General features: G+C 56.7%; 1 protein-coding gene across 4 annotated transcripts; it reads right to left on the reverse strand.

Moving 5' to 3' along the window:
* Nucleotides 1-416: 416 nt before the first annotated feature.
* Nucleotides 417-18733, reverse strand: ZFYVE21 (zinc finger FYVE-type containing 21). Of its 4 annotated transcripts, XM_003276143.4 has the most exons (8): nucleotides 18478-18733; nucleotides 7556-7606; nucleotides 6482-6650; nucleotides 5405-5480; nucleotides 5206-5297; nucleotides 4542-4595; nucleotides 1632-1774; nucleotides 417-1412 (listed from the first exon to the last, which is right to left on the reverse strand). In XM_003276143.4, exons 1-8 carry the CDS (start codon nucleotides 18613-18615, stop codon nucleotides 1377-1379), a joined length of 759 nt encoding a protein of 252 aa, XP_003276191.3. In that variant the 5' UTR covers nucleotides 18616-18733; the 3' UTR covers nucleotides 417-1376. The 4 variants fall into 4 exon arrangements, with proteins under 4 accessions (XP_003276191.3, XP_030659641.1, XP_030659640.1 ...); XM_030803781.1 differs by lacking the exon at nucleotides 4542-4595; XM_030803780.1 differs by lacking the exon at nucleotides 1632-1774.
* Nucleotides 18734-18848: the final 115 nt, after the last annotated feature.

Raw genomic sequence — 18848 nt, forward strand, 5'->3', positions numbered from 1 at the left:
TCCTCCGATCTCACAGCCTGTCATGCTGCTCAGTGTGGTTCTCACCCCTGCAAGCTCGAATTCAGTTCTCTGAATAGAGTCAGGTGCTGGAGGCCGTGGCAGCAGAGGGGGGGTGGAGGTTGGGGTTGGAGCTGGGGGTGGACTGGTGTGAGGGCAGACCAGGGCCAGGTAGACGGGGCTGTTTGGTGCCTGAAGGATGGCAGACGCCCGGTGTCAGGAGGGGCCACCCCTCTCTGCTGATCTCCCTGCCTGGGCTGGCTGTGAGGCCACCACCTTTGTCCCAGGCCCAGCTTCAAGGCAAGGAGGGCGCTTCGCTGAGGTGTGAATTGTACGTACAGGCTTTTTATATACCAAAAGTATTTTTTGACTAGACCATTCAAAGCTACCTGAACTATGTTGGAAATTTTTTTTTCTCGTTAAAATACAGGCCCTTAGGCTCTATTTTTCATGTATGAGTCTTGTGTGTAATTTATGTAAAAATGTGTGTATAGAGTCACTGATGCAGCATTGTAGCCCATCACCTTGGAGCATTGACTGTACATAGTGTGGTGAAGCAAAGTGAACGCCATTGTAGAGCAGCGTGGCCACTGCCAGCCCCGACGCTGCTGATGCTGTGTAAATGTGCACAATAAACTCGTCTCACCCCGGCGGCTGTGAGTCTTCTTTCTGGAGCCAGACTGTGCTGTGGCACGAGGGTTCAAGTGATCTGGACACAGGAAGGCGAGGCCTTGTCCGTATGTTCAAAATAGGTTTTAATCATAAGCTTTATATACAAATTGCTGTACAGTCATCTTAATAAAGTGAAATAGTGAGTGAAAAGTACAAAACACAAAGCCCCCACATTCCCCTTGGTGAAGTATCAAAGGATCACTCACAGCCCAGAGGCCCCAGATTAGTGACAAGGTAAGTGGACAGTCTGTAAAACAGGCTAAGGCAAGTGCTGTAAACTGGCTATTAGAGGCGAGCAGGCTCCACTGCATACCAGAAGCCTGAGTTCCTACTACCCAAACTGGTTCTGTGGAAGAATTAAATGAAATGAATATTGATGGGCCAGAACCTTCTAGTAAACCTGGGAACTCATAAAAACAGTATATATTATGCTAAAAATAGTTTAGCAGTAGTGTAGCTCAGTCTCTCCCACCCCCAATTAAGTATTGACAATACACAAATTCTAAAACATGAAGCTGTTTAAAGCATTAATAAACTGTGAACATATTGCACTAGATAAGTGAACACTTGTTTCTCCAAACACATGAGTTGCATTTCCCAGCACAAGCAGGATTAATCCCTGGGGTACGCAAGGAGCAGGCTCTGCTGTTCCAAGCGACTCAGTCCTGGTGACCACATGCACTCCAAGCTCAGCCCCACGTAGAGTTTTACTGGTCCCGAGATTCGTAGAGGAGCTTGGCAGCCTGCGGATCAGACAAGATCAACACAGTGAGGCCTGCTTGGTCCTGTGCCTGGTGGAGCCAAGCCTGTGTGCATTTCAGGGGAGATGGCGTGGGCACCCCAGCTGAGGGGAACAGGTTGTGGGGATAGGGGGCAAATGGCAGGACACAGAGCTTCCTCTGGGAAAGGCAAGCTTTTGTCTAAGCCAAAAGGCCCAGCCTCCCTGGCCTGGGCTCAGGTACCTTGTGCATGGCCACTAGCCACGCCACCGCCTGCCTCCTGCCCACATTCGCGTCCTCCACCGCTGTCAGCTTCAGCTGGGTCACACCCTCCGTCCCCGGCACTGTATACTGCAGGAACATGCCTGTGGCCCGTGCGTTGCCTCCTGGAGGAGGGAGACGAGGTAAGATGGCCCAAAGGAGACCCTGAGTGCCCAGGTGGCCACCAGCCCCAAGGCGGTGGCCAGGACACCTTCCTAACCTTGTGCTGCTCCAAGCATAGCCTGGCAGTGAGGGCTGGTGCTCAGGAGCACCCAGGGAACACCATCTCCTCAGGCCTCTGAGGGGAGACCCCAAGCTCACGGGGGTGGGAGAGGGACCAAGACACTCAGCCGGGTGCCCCAGGGCCCGGGACAAACAACAAGAGCCACATCACCACAAGAGGCCTCCTTTTTGGCTAATTGAGGCGCTGCTGTGCCCTGGGGTCTGTGGGGGTTCCTGCCTTCAGAGAACCCCCAGACAGGACTAGCTCCTGCAGAGGTGCCCACCTGCACCCAGGGCTGGGGGAAGAGTGGAGGCCACCTTGAGAGCACCCTGGCCACCGACAGGCCAAACAGATGGTCAGGGTCACAGCTGGCCTCATACCCAGGAGTCAGAGGCCTCAGCCATCCCACTGTTGAGAAGCAGGGCCAGCACAGAGGGGATTGTCAGTACAAAGGCCCAGTGCCAGGGAAATGCCACCCCGGCCTGGTCACGGGCCACCTCCCCAGACCCAGCACCCATGTTGGGGACTGGTCTCTGGGACCCAGGCTCCCCGTCTGGGCAGTGACCAGCTGTTCCAGTGACAATGACTCAATTCTAGCACTTGCTCCAACAAACTGCTGAAGAGAGCGGCTCTTCAGTCAGGGCTGGTGTTGAAAGAGACCCATGGGATGCAGCCTCCCATGAACTTGATGACTTGGGAGGGAAGCCCCATCCTGAGCTATCACTGACCTCTCAGGAGACACCCTCCATCAGACACACATCTCCCTATCAGCACTCAGGGCCGGCTCTTCTGCCGGTTGGTGGAGTGGGCGCCAAGGCTGCAGTTAGAGGCGCACCAACCACGCTTGGAGGCCTGAGCAACCTATGACATGCTGTCCCCTGGGAGGCCCCGGAACCACACTTTTTTTTTTCCAGGACAGAGTTTTTGCTCTTGTTGCCCAGGCTGGAGAGCAGTGGCGCGATCTCGGCTCACTGCACCCTCCGCCTCCCGGGTTCAAGCAATTCTCCTGCCTCAGCCTCCTGAGTAGCTGGGATTACACCCAGCTATTTTTTTTGTCTTTTTAGTAGAGACGGGGTTTCTCCATGTTGGTCAGGCTGGTTTCGAACTCCCGACCTCAGGTGATCTGCCCGCCTTAGCCTCCCAAAGTGCTAGGATTACAGGCATGAGCCACCATGCCTGGCTTATTATTATTATTTTTTGAGTCTCTGTTGCCCAGGCTGGAGTGCAGTGGTGCCATCTTGGCTCACTGCAACGTCCGCCTCCTGGGTTCAAGTGATTCTCCTGCCTCAGCCTCCCGAGTAGCTGGGAGGCTACAGGCACCCGCCACCACACTCGGCTAATTTTTGTATTTTTAGTACAGACAGGGTTTCACCATGTTGCCCAGGCTGGTCTCGAACTCCTGACCTCAGGTCATCTGCCCGCCTCAGCCTCCCAAAGTGCTGGGGTTACAGGCGTGAGCCACCATGCCCGGCCTCTGGAACCATACTTAAATAAGCCTGGATCTATGGTTAGGGCACGCCCCCCCAGCCCCGACACTGGGGAACCTTGCCTGTCAGTGTAACGTCCTGCCTGGGCTCTAGAGCAGGGCGACCATGGCTCTGCTCACCGCCTGCATTTGCTTGATAAAGCACCACTGGATCATAGCCATAGCCATCTGTCACCCTGTCTTCTGCAGCCGCCTCCGCCTTCACCACAGCACATGTGACCGGCAAAGGTTTACTATCTGGCCTTGAAAGAATGAGTGTGTGGCCTGCCCTGCAGGGCCCAGGCTGGCAGGCGGCCCCTTGGCTGCCTTCAGGTCAGGGGACTGTTCCTACTGTCCCCACCCCCACCGGAAGACAGGGTGCTGGGGTCTGAGGGGCTCTACTGAGACTGGGCAGAGCGGGGCTCACTGCACCCCACAAACCACAAGGGGGACACAGTGCCAGAAGCCCTGGGGAGGGTCTGCCCAGGAGAGCAGTCCAGGAGGCTGTGTTGCCCTGACCTCCTGAGGCACTGGCCTTCATCTGATGCCCCTAAACACTGGCCTTCATCTGATGCCCATAAACACTGGCCTTCATCTGAGCCTCAGGCTCCCCAGGAGGAGGCAGCCAGAGAGGGGTGCCTGTGGTGACCCCCGCTTCTCCAGACCCTACCCTTTGCACCTGGGCGTCTATACCTTGCAGCCTGCTCAAGGCAACCAGCTTGATGCCATCCCGGCTCCACACACATCCCTGAGCTCAGGACAGAACACTGGCCTGGGCGTCTCACCTCATCATTCAGGAGGCTGACAGTAGTGCCAGGAGAGTCAGGGGTCCCAGGAGGCCACATTGAGCTGGGGAGCAATAGGCTTCGGTGGGAAGGGCAATGTTGGGAGAGGCCCCGAGGGCAGGTGAGCACCCATGCCCCCTGGCCTCAGCCTGTTCAGGGCTGGCAGGTACTGACAGCTGTCAATTGCTGGGTAACCCTCCCCCGAGACAGAACTGGGAAAGTACATCTGCTGCGGTATCTTCATTTATGCTTTATAAACCCACGTATCAGACCCAACATCTCTCTTAAGTCAACCAAAATAAGTGAATTCAGGTTTCACAAAGAACCTTGGCATGGACCACCCCGTGGACAGAAGCCAGGTGGCGAGGGGAACGGACCCGCTGCATGCAGGGAGCCCCGGAGAGGAGGAAGAGGCTGACCTTCAGAGGCAGGCTGGCTCCCTAGGAGGCTGGTGTAAGCGTGAATGTCTTTTTCTATGGCAAGAAGGTGGGCAGGCAGTGGCGAGAAGGAGCAACCAAGAGCCGGTGAGAGAACGGAAGGAAAGCAACATGAGTTACGGCACACGCATCTGTCAGCACAGTTTGCAGATAACGGGATGCGAGCTCCCTGTCAGCAGAGTTTAGTGGAGAGGCCCAGGCTGGGCCAAAGCTCACCAGGAAATGCATCAGGGGTTTAGTCTGCACAGACGCCTGCAGGAGGAGGGCTGAAGTGCTGGCTCCCGATGAGCCACCACTCGGACCTTTTTGGGGATCTCAGTTATTGCATTTGGGGCTTTATCCTTGGTTTGAGTCCAACAATAAATGGAATGATACCTTAGAGCATTTAGAGCAGAGGAAAGCATGATGATATGCTAAGGCAAATTTCCCTTTGCTGTCTTACAGTTTAAGTCTCCACTCACCTGGCGAGTTCTAAAGCCTCTGAGTAAATACACGCCCCGCAAAAGAGGAAAGGCAGGTTGTCCTGGAAACCCAGCAGACCCCGCGCCTCAGGGCGGCTGTCTGATCCCAAAAGTGCACGCCCCTCTTGTCACCCACACATGGCACCAAACCCTCCTGGCTTAGGAAAGGACGTGCTGGCATTTACCTCCAGGAGGGAAGCCTTCTGTGAGGATCTGCACGGTGGAAATGTGTACAATTTCGATTTCATAGTGGCTGTCTCCATCCAGAAACAAGTATCTACAACAAATAAAAGTGTCCAAATCGGGTCACTCTCAGGCTCAGTGCCACCGAGGCTCCCGGTCTGTGACAACGCTGCCCCGTGCCAAGCTGGATCCGGTTCTTACCTCTGGTTATTGGAAAGACGACAAATCATAGTTTCAGGTTTCTCTGAGTTTCCAAACGTGACAAGGAAGGTGGCTCCTTGGGAACACAAAAGCAAACGTGAGAACAGGGCCTGCTTCTTTTCCACCTAACCCTTCCCACGAGTACCAGTAGGAGACACACGCACAGAGGACAGAGTGAAAACAGCAAGAAACAAACCACAGCTTTGTTCTAAGGACCCCTTCAGCTGAGCAAAAAAGCAGTCATGGATCAAGGGTTTAAGAGGTAAACCAAAAGGCGCGGCTCTAGACAGGTTCTGCTTGCTTACAAAGCTCCTAGAAATTCTTTTACATCCTTCAAAGGATGCAGGGAATTCATCACCAAAGTCCAGATCTAAGAACAATAAACCCCTCTCTGCTCACACGTCCTAAGAGCTGGCAGGACAGGACCAAGACAGCAGAAAGGAGGCACAACAAAGCCCACCGTCCAGCCAGGGACCATGCCCGTTTCACACAGGACGGAGCTGTGGGCAGGAAGGCAGGTGGTCCCAGACCCCATGGCGGGCAGGCAGGGGACAGGAGGCTGGGAAGGCAGTGGCCAGAGGTGGGCGGGCAGTGGGGAGAAGGCGCTGCTCGTTGCTCAGAGATTCCACGGAGGCACACCCTAAGCCCCTGGAGAATGCCCTTCTCCCACACCAGGTCCCCAGAGATGGCTCAAAACCGGGTCTGCATCGTGCTACTGGGCAAAGGTCTCCGGACTCTCATCGAGGAGCCGCAGTGGTCGCAAACACCCGAGCGCCGGCGCCGGGTTCCACCTGGGAGAAGGGGGAAGGCGCTGCCTGGGCCCAGGGCCTCCCCTCCCACCCGATGGACGTGCCCAGCGGAGTCAGCACCAACATTTTAGACGACATTCCATCTCTGAAAAGAAGGGAAGCCTCTATAACTGCTTCTAAACGAATCCAGAAGAAAACGGGGAAGGGAGGGAAGGCGAGAGAACGTCAAGAAGAAGCAGAACGCCCCGTGCACAGCCCGCAGCATCGCCACAGACACGATGGGCCGGCTGGCGGAGCGCGCAGGACTGTGCAGGACACCCGTCCTTACCGCTCAGGAGCACTTTGAGCTGCTTGTCGTAGAACTCCGCCTCCTTGTGGGACACCAGGGCGCACTCCGCGCACTGCCGCACGGGGTCCACAAAGCACATGCGCCGCAGCGGCACCTTCTGGCTGCAGCACCTATCGCAGAAGCACTTCCCGCAGCGGCGACAGTGGTGCTGGGCAGATGCGGGAGGATTGGCAGTGAGGAGGGGCAGGGCACAAGCGGCCCCGGGTGTGGCCCCTGCTGGCCTGGCACTCCCCGGGCCACGCCTAAACGCGAGGCCCCAGTGCCGGCCGCTGCACACGCGCACCTCCTGACGCCAGCCCCTGGGCTCCCCACCACACAGCAGGGCTCCGCCTCACCTGGGAAATGAGGCCCTTTTTTCAAAATCATGGATCAAAATGGCTGTTTTTTCAGCTTTCTTTCAACTACCCAAGTCCCACTGCTTAGGACGCCCTCGGGCCTCGGGGCGCCATGAGCTGGTCACACATTAGGGGCAAGACACTTCGCGAGGGCAAAGCGGCACGGGGACAGGGCGGAGGGGGCGGGGGAGGCGGGGACAGGTGGGTGCACAGGCCTCGCAAGCTGCACCCCCACCCCATGGCGTCTGGCAGAATCAGCACAGTCACTTTCCACGGAAACAGGGCATGGCTGACACTCAAAACAAGCCATAATGGCTGGGCGCGGTGGCTCACACCTGTAATCCCAGCACTTTGGGAGGCCGAGGTGGGAGGATCATTTGAGGTCAGGAGTTCGAGACCAGCCTGGCCAACATGGTGAAACCCCATCTCTACTAAAAATATAAATATTAGCCAGGCGTGGTGGCAAGCCTCTGTAATCCCAGCTACTCAGGAGGCTGAGGCAGGAGAATCACTTGAACCCGAGAGGCAGAGGTTGCAGTGAGCCGAGATGGAGCCACTACACTCCAGCCTGGGCACCAAGAGCGAAACTCTGTCTCAAAAAAAAAAAAAAAAAAAAAACGAGCCATAAGATGACATCCGTCCCCTGCCAGAAGGGGCAGCTGTCCTGTTGGGGGCCCTCCCCTCTTCCCACCACTCCCACTCAGCAGCCTCAGCTCACCTTTCTGGTGAGAAAGTCAAACTTGGCATCACACTGCATACATCTCCGACACTGGGAAAGAGACGACAAAGCGTTAAAACCCAGCTTGGTCACTCGCCACGTCGCTGGGGCACGACCACGGGCTGCTGAGAAAGCTGGGCCCTGCCACTTCCCCACGCACCCAAGCAGCCTGAGGCAGGCAGGGTTGTGACGCAGGACGGTGGACTGGCCGCCTGTGCCCAGGCTCCGGAGCCAATGCGGTGGGGTGCAGGCTGGTCCGAGGCCTGCAGGAGATGCACCCAGCGTACCCATGGGGCCTGAGGTCGGCTTGGGGTTTGACTGTCTCAAAGCAGAGCGTGCATCCTGGCACTTCAGGTCCCTCCACACAGGACCCAACAGCAGTTCACCTTAACAACGCCTTTTTGGCCCTGGTCCTGTTACTGGAACCAAAGGGCAACGCCACAAAGCGACTAGGAAACCCACAGCAGGAGCCAACCTAAACCCCTAAACCAGGGAAGGCTGTGCGAGCACCCACTTCACAAACGAGGCGAGCATGGGGAGCTGCTGATTCTGGGGTTGTGCACCAGCCAGCAAAAGCCCAGGTATCTGAGACATAAAGCTTATTATTCTGGTCCTTTACTTGGAGTCCTGGCGTGCGTGCCCTGACCCCCGCCTGTGAGGGAACCCCTGGAAGCAGCTGAAGCACACACAGGCCGGTGTGTGTCACGGGGGTGGGCGCCAGGTCTGGGGACGCCCTGAAGATGCTTCCTCAGCTGGAGGACTCAGATGCAGAGAAGCTCGAAGACTCACAAGCCAGGGCTCACAAGGCTGGACTTTGTTGGCAAAGAGAGTTCTATGCACACAGAATGTACAAAGGCGGACAGAAACAGGAAGGTGACTGGGCTCAGGGCCCACCAGGAATTCTGACAGCACAAGACCTGAGAACTGGGCAGGTGGCCATGGGGCTCACTTTCCCCAAGGGGTCACAGCAGGCCTGAAACCCCATGGCAAGGTGGTGCTGTGCCGGCACCTCAGATGCTTGGTCGGTCTAAGGGTGAAGGTGGAATTGAAATCAATCAGTTAGAAATAAAACAGATTTAAGATGCTCCCTGCATTTCCACTGCTTCACTTGGCTAGACAAAAAAAACTTGTCACCAAAGCACAGGGTACGTTTACCAAGCACCCAGAGACACACACGTGGTGGTCTATGCTGAAGCCCCCACTGACGCTGGGCTCTCAGCCCCTGCCAGGAGGCCCTCACTGAGGAGGCCACAAGCCCAAGGTCATGCCCCACTGTGGGCAGCCATGGCCACCTGGCCAACTCCTTAGAAAAACCAGCCAGGCCTCCAAGCTCCATGGCTCAGCTTCTCGCAGCAGCCCCAGAGGGAGTGCGGCCCGGCAAGGTGCCTGCTGGCGCACGACCACCACGGACGGTGTGGTCTGAGGGGCGTGGGTCCCAGCTGTGCCTGCCGCCTCCACTTAGAACAGCAAGCCGGATGCATTTACCACTTGCAGGGGGTTCCTAGCTCGAACCTCCTCATGACCACGGGACGAAGTCACCGTGAACTCGCTCACCCTCCGCACCAAAGGCACGGAACTCCAAACCTCCGCTGGGAAGGCTCCGTCCTGGCCTGGCCGCCTCCTGCGCATTCCAGATGGCAGGGGGACCCTGAGGCCGGCATGAGTGCAGCATGAGGACGCCGCCATCGCCGCCAGCTCCCCCGCTCTGACAGCAGGGACTCCAATCCAAGGGGAAGACGTTCAGACCTGGCTCTGAAGGAAATCTGTCACCGTGCATTCTTTTAACAGAGTGAAGGACACTTTCGCCATGAAAATGGCCCCCGGATTTGGTGAGGCAGAACAGCCTTTTTCAAAGCTGGGCGTCGGTGCTGCCCACCGGCTCCCCAACAGGCCCTTCAGCAGCACATGGGGGCTGCGGGACCCAGGACGCCTCGCCTCCCTCAGCTTCATGAGAACAAGACCCTTGTGCTCTGGGGTCCTTGGTAAGGATGAAACAAGAAGGTCCCAGCGAGGCTGCCGCCTGGTGTGACAAGCACACCCCGCTTTGGTCCTCGGTGTCAGAGACCTCGGTGGCGGGTGGTGAACTAGAAACAGGTGTGGGTTAAATGAACCAGTGACTGAACAGTGTGAATCAAAGGGGGTCCTCTTGGGAGAGATGGAGGGTCTTTTGGCTTCTGATGATTAAGGACTCTGCCGAATACTGACCAAGAATCATCCATGTTCAAAGCACAATAATCCTCAAAAGAGATGTAAGAGAAGACCTTCGCTCCACAAAGAGCCCCCTTTTCCCTTCCAGGGGAAGGAGGGGGCCCCCAAACGAGACCAGGAATTACCTGGCGAGCATACACTGAGGGCCTGAAGTCTCGAAAAGGAGGCAGACTGGAGGTGGCCACAGCATTACCAAGCCACACAAGAGCTCAGACGTCTTATCTAACGCGAGAGCCGCCTCAGAGCTCCATCAAGGACAGACGGGCTGTGCTGGCACCGACAAGCAGCTGACGGGGCTCAGCCCCTCCGTGGGAAAGCTGCTCCCACACGCATGGCACTGTTCCAGCCCAACTCTGGGCCGGCGAACACTGCTGGGGCTGATTCCACAACGAGGCAGGCAAGGCCTGTGGGGTCACCAGGGCTGAGCACCTTCTGGAACACAGGCCCCTGGGTCTGAGCCAGGGTGGGGACTGCGCGGCCGCCCAATCCCCCAGTGCCTCTGACATGGCTGCACAGCCTCCCTGTGGTCTGGGGGCCCAGCCGTGGACCCTCCACCACCCTGCCCTGATCCTCTCCCTCACAGGCATGGGGACTCTTCCCTGCCCTGCACCCCTCCTCTGGGAAGTCCAACCCCTTCTCTGAGCCCCAGAAGACGCTGGTGCGGAGGAGCTGCTCCGACGCGGCGCCATCACACCCGCCACCCTCACCGTGTCCCCGCCACCTGCGCTGTGCAAAGGCAGGGGCCTCCCTCCAGCCTGCGGGACCCACACACGCAGCACAGGAAGCCTGCAGCCCCTCCACAGGGGGCTCGGAGACAGTCCACATCAGGTGCCAAGTGCCCACTGTGCTTAGTTGGCAGAACAGAGTCTGGTGGTCCTGGGACTCTGCAGATGCTTCTGGAAGGAGTCCACTGGGGTCCACAGCCACATGTGTACCCTCACTGTAGGAGGACAGAGGTCCCAGTTGTGGCGCACATCAGGGGCCCTTCAGACGCCATTCTGCAGCGAGGACTGGCCCGTCGTGACCCGCACGAGGGACTCATCCCTGCTGAGTTCCATGTCGCCACTGCCCCAACTCAGGCAGGCAGGTCCTGAGCTTTGTGAGATCCCACAACCAGCCTTTTTTTGTTTCCCTTTGCTTTTAAGCTGCTTCCTGGACTTGGAAACCAGGCCTGGCCCATCCCAGCCTTCTGGAAGCATCTACAAAGTCCAGCTGGCAGCTCTGCCAGGGGCTCCCTGCCCACGGGCTGTGGGCGCTGGCTGGCTGTTCCCCGCCCTGATTGTGCTTTAGCCCAGTCCTGCCATTGCCCTCGAATGGGCCTGTTGGTTCCGGAACGTTCTGCCTGCTGTGCGGTGGCACAGTCCCTGCCTCTGTGTGGTGGCCCTTTCCCTGACCCCAGACATCCACTAGCCACAGAATCCACTAGAATCTGCTAGAGAAAGCTTCTCGGGGGTTTTAACTCTGAGCTTAAGCAAACACGAAGCCACATTATCACCAGGTCCCAGTGAGAATAACTGTTGATGGTCTCTCTGTGGTGACCCTGGCCCACAGTGCCCGATAGAAGGGGAGAGCGCTCTCAATATTCTCAGCAGACAGTGGTGAAAGAGGACTGCTTTTCACATTTACTGTGCAGTTTGTGTATGGGCAAGCTGAAAGGCCAATTTCTAAATATAACACCACACTGCTGGAGCAGTGGCTCATGCCTGTAATCCCAGCACTTTGGGAGGCTGAAGCAGGAGGATCACTTGAGCCCAGGAGTTTAAGACTAGCCTGGGCAACACAGCAAGGCCCTGTCTCTACAAACATTTTTTTTTTTTTTTTTGAGACGGAGTCTCACTCTGTCACCCAGGCTGGAGTGCAGTGGCGCCATCTCGGCTCGCTGCAAGCTCCACCTCCCGAGTTCACACCATCCTCCTGCCTCAGCCTCCCGAGTAGCTGGGACTACAGGTGCTCGCCACCACGCCCGGCTAATTTTTTGTATTCTTAGTAGAGACGGGGTTTCACTGTGTTAGCCAGGATGGTCTCAATCTCCTAACCTCGTGGATCTGCCCACCTTGGCCTCCCAAAGTGCTGGGATTACAGGCATGAGCCACTGCACCTGGTCCGAACATTTTTTTTAATGAGCCGGGCTCATTTAATGATGGTGCACACCTGTAGTCCCAGCTACTTGGGAGGCACAGCTGGGAGGACAGCTTGAGCCCCGGAGGTCAAGGCTGTAGTGAGCCATGTTCATGCCACTGCACTCTAGCCTGGGAAGCAGAGTGAGACTCTGTCTCAAAAAAAAAAAAAAAAGACCACACCTAGGATTTACTCCCTTAAAAAATATAAGTGATCCAGAAGTTTATTACTCTAAATAATTTGACCTCAGATGTATAGATTTTTAAATAAGGTAATTTCCTATTGATATTAGTGAAAGAAATTTTAAAAATTATCAATAGAGCAATTTAATATGAAATAAAGCAATGGATGAGGACATAAGGTAAAACTACTGCCAAATACCTACCCCGCCAGTAAGCACGCCCCGCAAAGGAAGTGCAGGCACAGCAAGCCGGGCACCAGACCAGGCTCCCACCAGCGCCTCCTTTAATTGGACCCAGCAGCTCTGATGTTCAGTGAAACAGCTATTTTAGGAGCTAGGGAGAATACACCAAAGCCCAGAAACCAAGTGTGATTCATCCGTTTTCACCGTAGGTGGCCAGCGGTGTCTGGAATGCCAGCCTCTGTCTGCATCACATCCCAGGTACACGTGTCACCACCAGGGTGGGCTGGAGCAGACTTTCAAACCAGCACATTCGCCAGGGAAACCAAAACCTCCAAGAATAACCCAATGAAACAGGCCTCAAGACGTTTAGTGAGGAAAATGAATAAATAAATAATAAAGGTGTTTAGTGAGGGCCACGAGGCCAGAGGTGCAGGCTGTGACAAACACACAGAGACGAAGAGGGAGAGTGAGGCAGGGTCAGCTTGGGCAGTGCCCCTAATAACACCCATCTGCTGCCCGACCCTCTTGCCCAAGCCAAGCAGATAAGCCTGCTAACGACAGACACTGCCCCTGGGATGGACGGCGGGGCCCAAGTGCTCTCCAGGAGCCCTCGTGCTCTGTGCAGTGGCGTCATGGAGGCAGCCTCGGCCCAGGCCTCTCTGGGGCGCCTGGCACTCACTTCCACAGGAGGCCTCCGCGGCCACCTTGCAGGGCCCAGCACAGGCTTGGCGGGAAGCTGAATGGACACAGAAGGAGCTGTCTCGAGGGAAGCGGGGCTAAGAGGGAGCGAGGACCAGGGCAGGCGCAAGCAGACGGCTCCCAGTGAAATTTCAGAACACACTTCCCCTGGCTGCCTACAGGAGTCAGAGCCCTGGGCACTCGTCCCCTCCCTGCTAGTTCAGTAAACCACAGCTGACTTGCACCCACCCTGCCAGATGACATGCTCGGAGGCCGTCAAGGCAGATGCCGTAAACTCGGCTTCCCAGTGGGTAAGCAAGATGGCCGCGAGCAATGAAAGAAGAAACCAGGTCAGGTGTGGTGGCCACACCTGTAATCCCGGCACTTCGGGAGGCTGAGGTGGGAGGACTGCTTGAGCTCAGGAGTTTCAGACCAGCCTGAGCAACACAGCACGACCCTGTCTCTATAAAATAAAACCTAAAAATTAGCTGGGCGTGGTGGCGGGTGCCTATGGTCCCAGCTACTCGGGAGGCTGAGGCAGGAGAATCGCTTGAACCCGGGAGGCGAAGGTTGAAGTGAGCCGAGATTGCGCCACTGCGCTCCAGCCTGGGCGACAGTGAGACTCCGTCTCAAACAAAACAAAAAAGAGAAATCGTGAAACCCGCCGTTCCTCCACAGTAGAGCAGACACCAGCACGGAGCTCCTTAGAGACCTGCAGGTCGAGACCCGCTCCCCCACTCTAAAGCAACAGGAACAGCCCCTCGAGGGTCACAGGGCAGCTCCTCAGAACCAGCACCTGGCCTGCCCCAAAGAGTGGGGTTTGGCAGCACGCAAGAAACCAAAAGCGCCTCCACCCTCAAGGTCAATATAATCTGAAAGTATAGTTTAGGGAGTTTAAATGGATGTTCAAAAAAAGTTACCATAAAAAAACGAAGTCTCAGGACATAGGCCGGCCATGGACATGGGCCTGCCCTCCCTTTGAGGCGGGGGTGACAAAGGACATCAGGCCCCACCACGCACTCTGAGCTCCCACACTACAGTGAGAAGCGTCACCCACTGGCTGGTGGGGCTCCCACAGTCAACTAATTCTCAGCCCCCCAAGAACTCGCCAATCAAAAAACAATTTAAATGCATGTATCAATGCACCTTTATTGGAAGACAATCAGGTTTAACTGGTAGAGCGTAACTCCTACAAACAGAAAACGAACCCACGTCAAAGATTTAACTCATTAGTTAATGAGAGAACCAGTAAGACTAAAAACCCAGTTCAAAGGAGAATCCAAAGAGCAGACATGGATACAGGCCGTGAGGAAGGAAGATATGAGTTGTAAACTGGCTCCTCTCGCAGGGACCCTGCGGTGGGGCGTGTGAGAGAGGACGTCAACTTCACCTCTGAGGGACAAAATCTACTTGCATCTCAGGGACTAGAAACACGTGCGTTACTATCAGTTTTCTACAATTTGAAGCTGTCAGACAGTTTGAAGATGGTGACAGGTGCAAACACTATGATCGCATCCTGGGAGGGCTATGCTGAGGGCGGCCTGGCCTCCCACAGGGAGTTTAAATGGAAATTTAAACTCAGCCCAGGAATCCTTTTTTGTGGCTTGAAAGTCTCAGTTTTACCTAACATCAGTAAAAGCTCTCCAGCCTGGGTAACACAGCAACACCTTGTCTCAAAAAAGAAAAAGCTCTTAGCCAGCCACAGGGACCCTTGAGAAGCTCGCCGGTGTCCCTGGCAGTATCTCATGAGGCTGCTGGTTCCCAGAACACCTGCGGAGGCTCTGGCAGTCCCTTGCACCTCACAGGGGTGAGCTTTGCCCAAGCGCTGAGATCCTGGAAATAATTCTGAAACCCCCCACCCTGCAGTGCCCTGGGAAAGCCTTCCACCGAGAACCACCCTCCCCATTCGAGCCAGAGAGCACAGATGCCGCCCTTGTCCACCTGCAGCAAGGCCCTGCACATTCCCATTCTCTGCCTCAGAAAACACTGGCCATTTCTCCTCATGATCAACTGGAACACAATTCCCTTACCTGGTTTTTTTTTTTTTTTTTTTGAGACAGTCTTGCTCTGTCACCCCGGCTGAAGTGCAGTGGCACAATCTTGGCTCACTGCAACCTCCTCTTCCCGGTTCAAGTGATTCTCCTGCCTCAGCCTCCTGAGTAGCTGGGATACAGGCACACACCGCCATGCCCGACTAATTTTTGTATTTTTATCATCTATTTATTTTTTTGAGACGGAGTCTCACTTGGTCACCCAGGCTGGAGTGCAGCTGCACAATCTCAGCTCACTGCAACCTCCGCTTCCTGGGTTCAAGTGATTCTCCTGTCTCAGCCTCCCGAGTAGCTGGAATTACAGGCACACACACCACGCCCAGCTAATTTTTGTATTCTGGCCTCAGCTCTCTGATCTGCTGGAGGTCCTCACCCTCCACTGGCCCATCCCACCTCCCCAGCTTGATTCTTTCTAGCCTTGGCCACTCCTCCCTGCAAAAGAAAAGCCCTGTCCGGCCTGGCCTGTGAGACCCTCACAGAACTCAGGGTCCCTTGTTCTCCCCGCTGCACAGCCCCAGACGCCTCTAGCAACAGTCCTCACTTCAGATCTCTCCTCATCCGAGTCCAGGCTCGTGATCAGACACCCACGTGCTCTCTCCTCCCTGGTTCTGAATCTAGAGTATCCATCAAAGTGTCAACCCGCCAGCATGGAGCTGCGGTCATTGCTTCTGCCAGCACCACGGATGGGAGGTGGGAGGGGTGCACAGTGGCAAGGATTTTAAGGATAAAACTCAGGATCTCAGCTGCTTGTGACAAGCCCAGATGGCTGCACGCCCGGACCGCCCACCCCCAAGCCCACTGCCTTGCGTCAGTGTCGGATATTTGATGGCAGAGTCAGACAAGCCCCAGAGATCATCCGAGGCTTCCTTCACACCCCCAAAGCACCTCTATCCAAAGTGGTGTCGCACGAAGCTTTACACACCGCCTCCGCCTCCCCTGCCCCACAGGTTCTTGAGGAGGCACAGACTGGAGAAACGATTCTCAACGGGTTCTGCATCAGAGCGCCTTGAGAATCTGAGAGCTGCAGGCCACCTCTCTGAGAAAGGTGCACGTGTGCACACACTCTCCAGGGGTTTTTGCAGCACTTTAAAGGGATAACCCTCATGGGCCCAAACTGATAAACCAGCCTGGTCAGGCACCTGGTATTCCGGAGATGTGCAGTGGGCTGGATTCAGACTCCCCTGGCTAAGGACAGCGCCGGAATGAAAATGGACCAACACGTTTACACATATGATGATGATGCCGATCGGCACACGGCCACCAAGCCAAGGACAATGTTACCCACCTGCCAAGTTCTACCAAATTCTCCTCTCCCCATTCCAAACCACCTCAAATAAACCTGTTTCCCACAACTGGTTATCTGCACATTTGAGTCACCTCCCGACAATCACCTTAGCGGCCCCAAGCACGCAGCCAGCACAGCGTAGCTCAGCGTCCCCTTCAGCATCGCCACGTCAGGCGACTGTTACCGGACGTGTCCCCTCGAGCTATTGCGACTAAAGCTGGACTTTATTCCAAATCTTCCAGCCCTTACTGCCCCGTTGTGAGTTCCTCCAGAACACTGTCTTTGGTCATTTCTGGCCTGTAAGACCATGCTCCAATAAAATTCACAACACAAAACTCAGAGACCACGTCCATCTTCATTAGAATGGTTTCTCTGTCCCCCAAGCCCACGCAGTGCTAGGACCTCCCTCAGCTGCTCAGATCCCAATTAGTCATCCAAACATGGTGGGGGGCTCTGGAGGGGTATCTTGCCACCACGCCAGCGTGGGAATGAATCTTCTCTTCCACCAGGGACGCCACCATGACTCAAAGGTTTCAACTCCACTCCGCCGGAAGTCACCGCGGGACTTCCACACAGTGCCTCAGCAGAGGCCACAAAGAAAGGCGGGGAAAAATCCTAAACAATTCAGCTGACACCAGAAGGGCTGTGGAAGAGAGAATGAAGGAGGGGAACACAGTGGTTAACTAAAAAACAGAACCGTAAGATCAGTGCATGTGTACAGTAGGGAGAAAGAAATTGTGCTTTGGTGGAAACCTCTGCCTCATCTTGGCCACACTTTCTCACGTGCTCCATACGGTTCATACAGACGTGGAGTGTTTCTGTGCTATTAAGAGTTCATTACACCATAAATACAATTTTCACTTGTCAACTTAAATGTAAATTTTTAAAAAGATGTCGTAGGAAGATGATTGGGGGAGTGTCTAAAAAGACTCCTTAGGGTGGCGATACTGGGGACAGGTGAGCAGCACTGGTCTCGACTCTCCAGGACACGCTCAGTGACCGGTGACGGCTCCGTACACTGTAAATGCCTGAGACACTTCCCCAGAGTCACTCGAATTCCGTCCTGTCCCCGAGGCTCTGTGGCCGCCCACCCCCGCACCAGGCCTCCGACCAAGCTTCAATGAACCCAGTCAATTAGTGCTACTTTGACTTCTTGAACCTGGTTCCAACGTCTGCTTAGTTCTCTCACCTGAGGGAATTAAACGAATCTGTAACATGCGTTAGGCATGAAAGTCATATTACAAAAATTCTTTTTCTCCCCCAACTTTTTTTTTATCCTGGTAAAATCCACAGAACAGAAACTGGACACACCTGTTAGCGCACAGCCAGTGGGATTAAACGCACTCGGGGCCTTCCTAGTTGGCCAAGGGGCTGGTGTGAGGCAAAGGCACCTCCAATCAGGTCACAGGGAACCCCGCGGGAGGCCCAGCGGATGGCCTGGCTCAGGGACCCCACGCCCACGCCCCAATGTCTGCAGGAGTGGCCTGGGCAACTCCCGCCGTGTCTGGGCCTATGGGAAACGGATGCAGCACCCGCACTCCTTCAGACTGTCCAGTGGGCGACTGCGCTCTCGCTTCCGAGGTGGAGGGTGGTGTAGACGAAGGGAAAGTGGGGGCAGCCTGGCCCGCAGAGTGGGTCCTGGCCCTCCTCCCGGCCCGGCTTCTGAGCAGGAGGTGGCTTCGGAACCGGCCAGCCGCCCGCGGCACCGACGCCTCCCCTGGTTCCCGGGAGGGACCCCTGCGGGGCCGCCAGCTCCAGCGTTTCCGCGGACAGCACGCGCCCTCCCCACCGAGCCTGCGAGGAACGCGCTCCGCCTTCCACTTTCTCGGGAGCGAGCCCCAGCTCTCGGGACACAGTCCATACGCGTTAGCCCAGCACGAACCGGCCTCGGACAGGGCCGCACCCACCCCTGGGACCAGCCTGCGCCCCCGTCCCGCCTCCCGGCGCCCGCCCTGGACAGGTGCAGGGCCTCCTGCCCTGCCAGGACCCCCGCACCGGGACCCCGCGCGCCTCCCGCCCTCCCCGCGGGCGCAGGAGCCTGAGGCGGCGGCCCGGGGATGCGGCCAACTTGGGAGAGAGCGGGGCGGGGGCCGGCTGGGGAAGGGACCGCCCGGAGGCGGAGGGGGCGTCGCGGGAGCCTGGAAGCCCGCGGGGCCGGGCCGGGACGGTGGGGCGGCGGGGCGGGTCGGAGGCGCGGGACGGGGCGACGGCCACCCACCTCCTTGTCCGGGACCCACTGCGGCTCCTCCAGGCCGAACGGGCTTCCGAAGGCGCGGTGCTCGGGCACCATGCGCAGGCCGCTGGGGGAGCGCACCAGCTTCTTGGCGTCGCGGCGCGCGGACACTTCGGAAGACATGACGCCGCCTCAGCCTCCCGGCCAGCGGCCCCGCACCCGGCCCCTCGCCCAGCCCGGGGCACCGCCCCGCCCCGCCCCGCCCCGCCCCGGTCCGCGCACGGCTGACAGCGCCAGCGTCCAATCGCCAAGCCCGCCACGGAGCGAGGACTAATCGGAGCTTGAACTCCGCCCCATCGCTGCCCTCTCCAATCCGCGTAAGGGCACCTCCCCTGCCACCCTGCGGTCGGTCACCA

This window comes from Nomascus leucogenys, chromosome 22a (assembly GCF_006542625.1).
Source record: "Nomascus leucogenys isolate Asia chromosome 22a, Asia_NLE_v1, whole genome shotgun sequence".
Taxonomy (NCBI): Eukaryota; Metazoa; Chordata; class Mammalia; order Primates; family Hylobatidae; genus Nomascus; species Nomascus leucogenys.

Bases quoted from the DNA above. Each gene is read 5' to 3' on its own strand.
- ZFYVE21 (XM_003276143.4), bottom strand. From the start codon at position 18,615: ATGTCTTCCGAAGTGTCCGCGCGCCGCGACGCCAAGAAGCTGGTGCGC. The intron at 7,607-18,477 runs GTGGGTGGCCGT...TCTCTTTCCCAG, and splicing joins AGTGGGTCCCGGACAAGGAG to TGTCGGAGATGTATGCAGTG. The intron at 4,596-5,205 runs GTAAATGCCAGC...TTCTTGCCATAG, and splicing joins AGAAGGCTTCCCTCCTGGAG to AAAAAGACATTCACGCTTAC.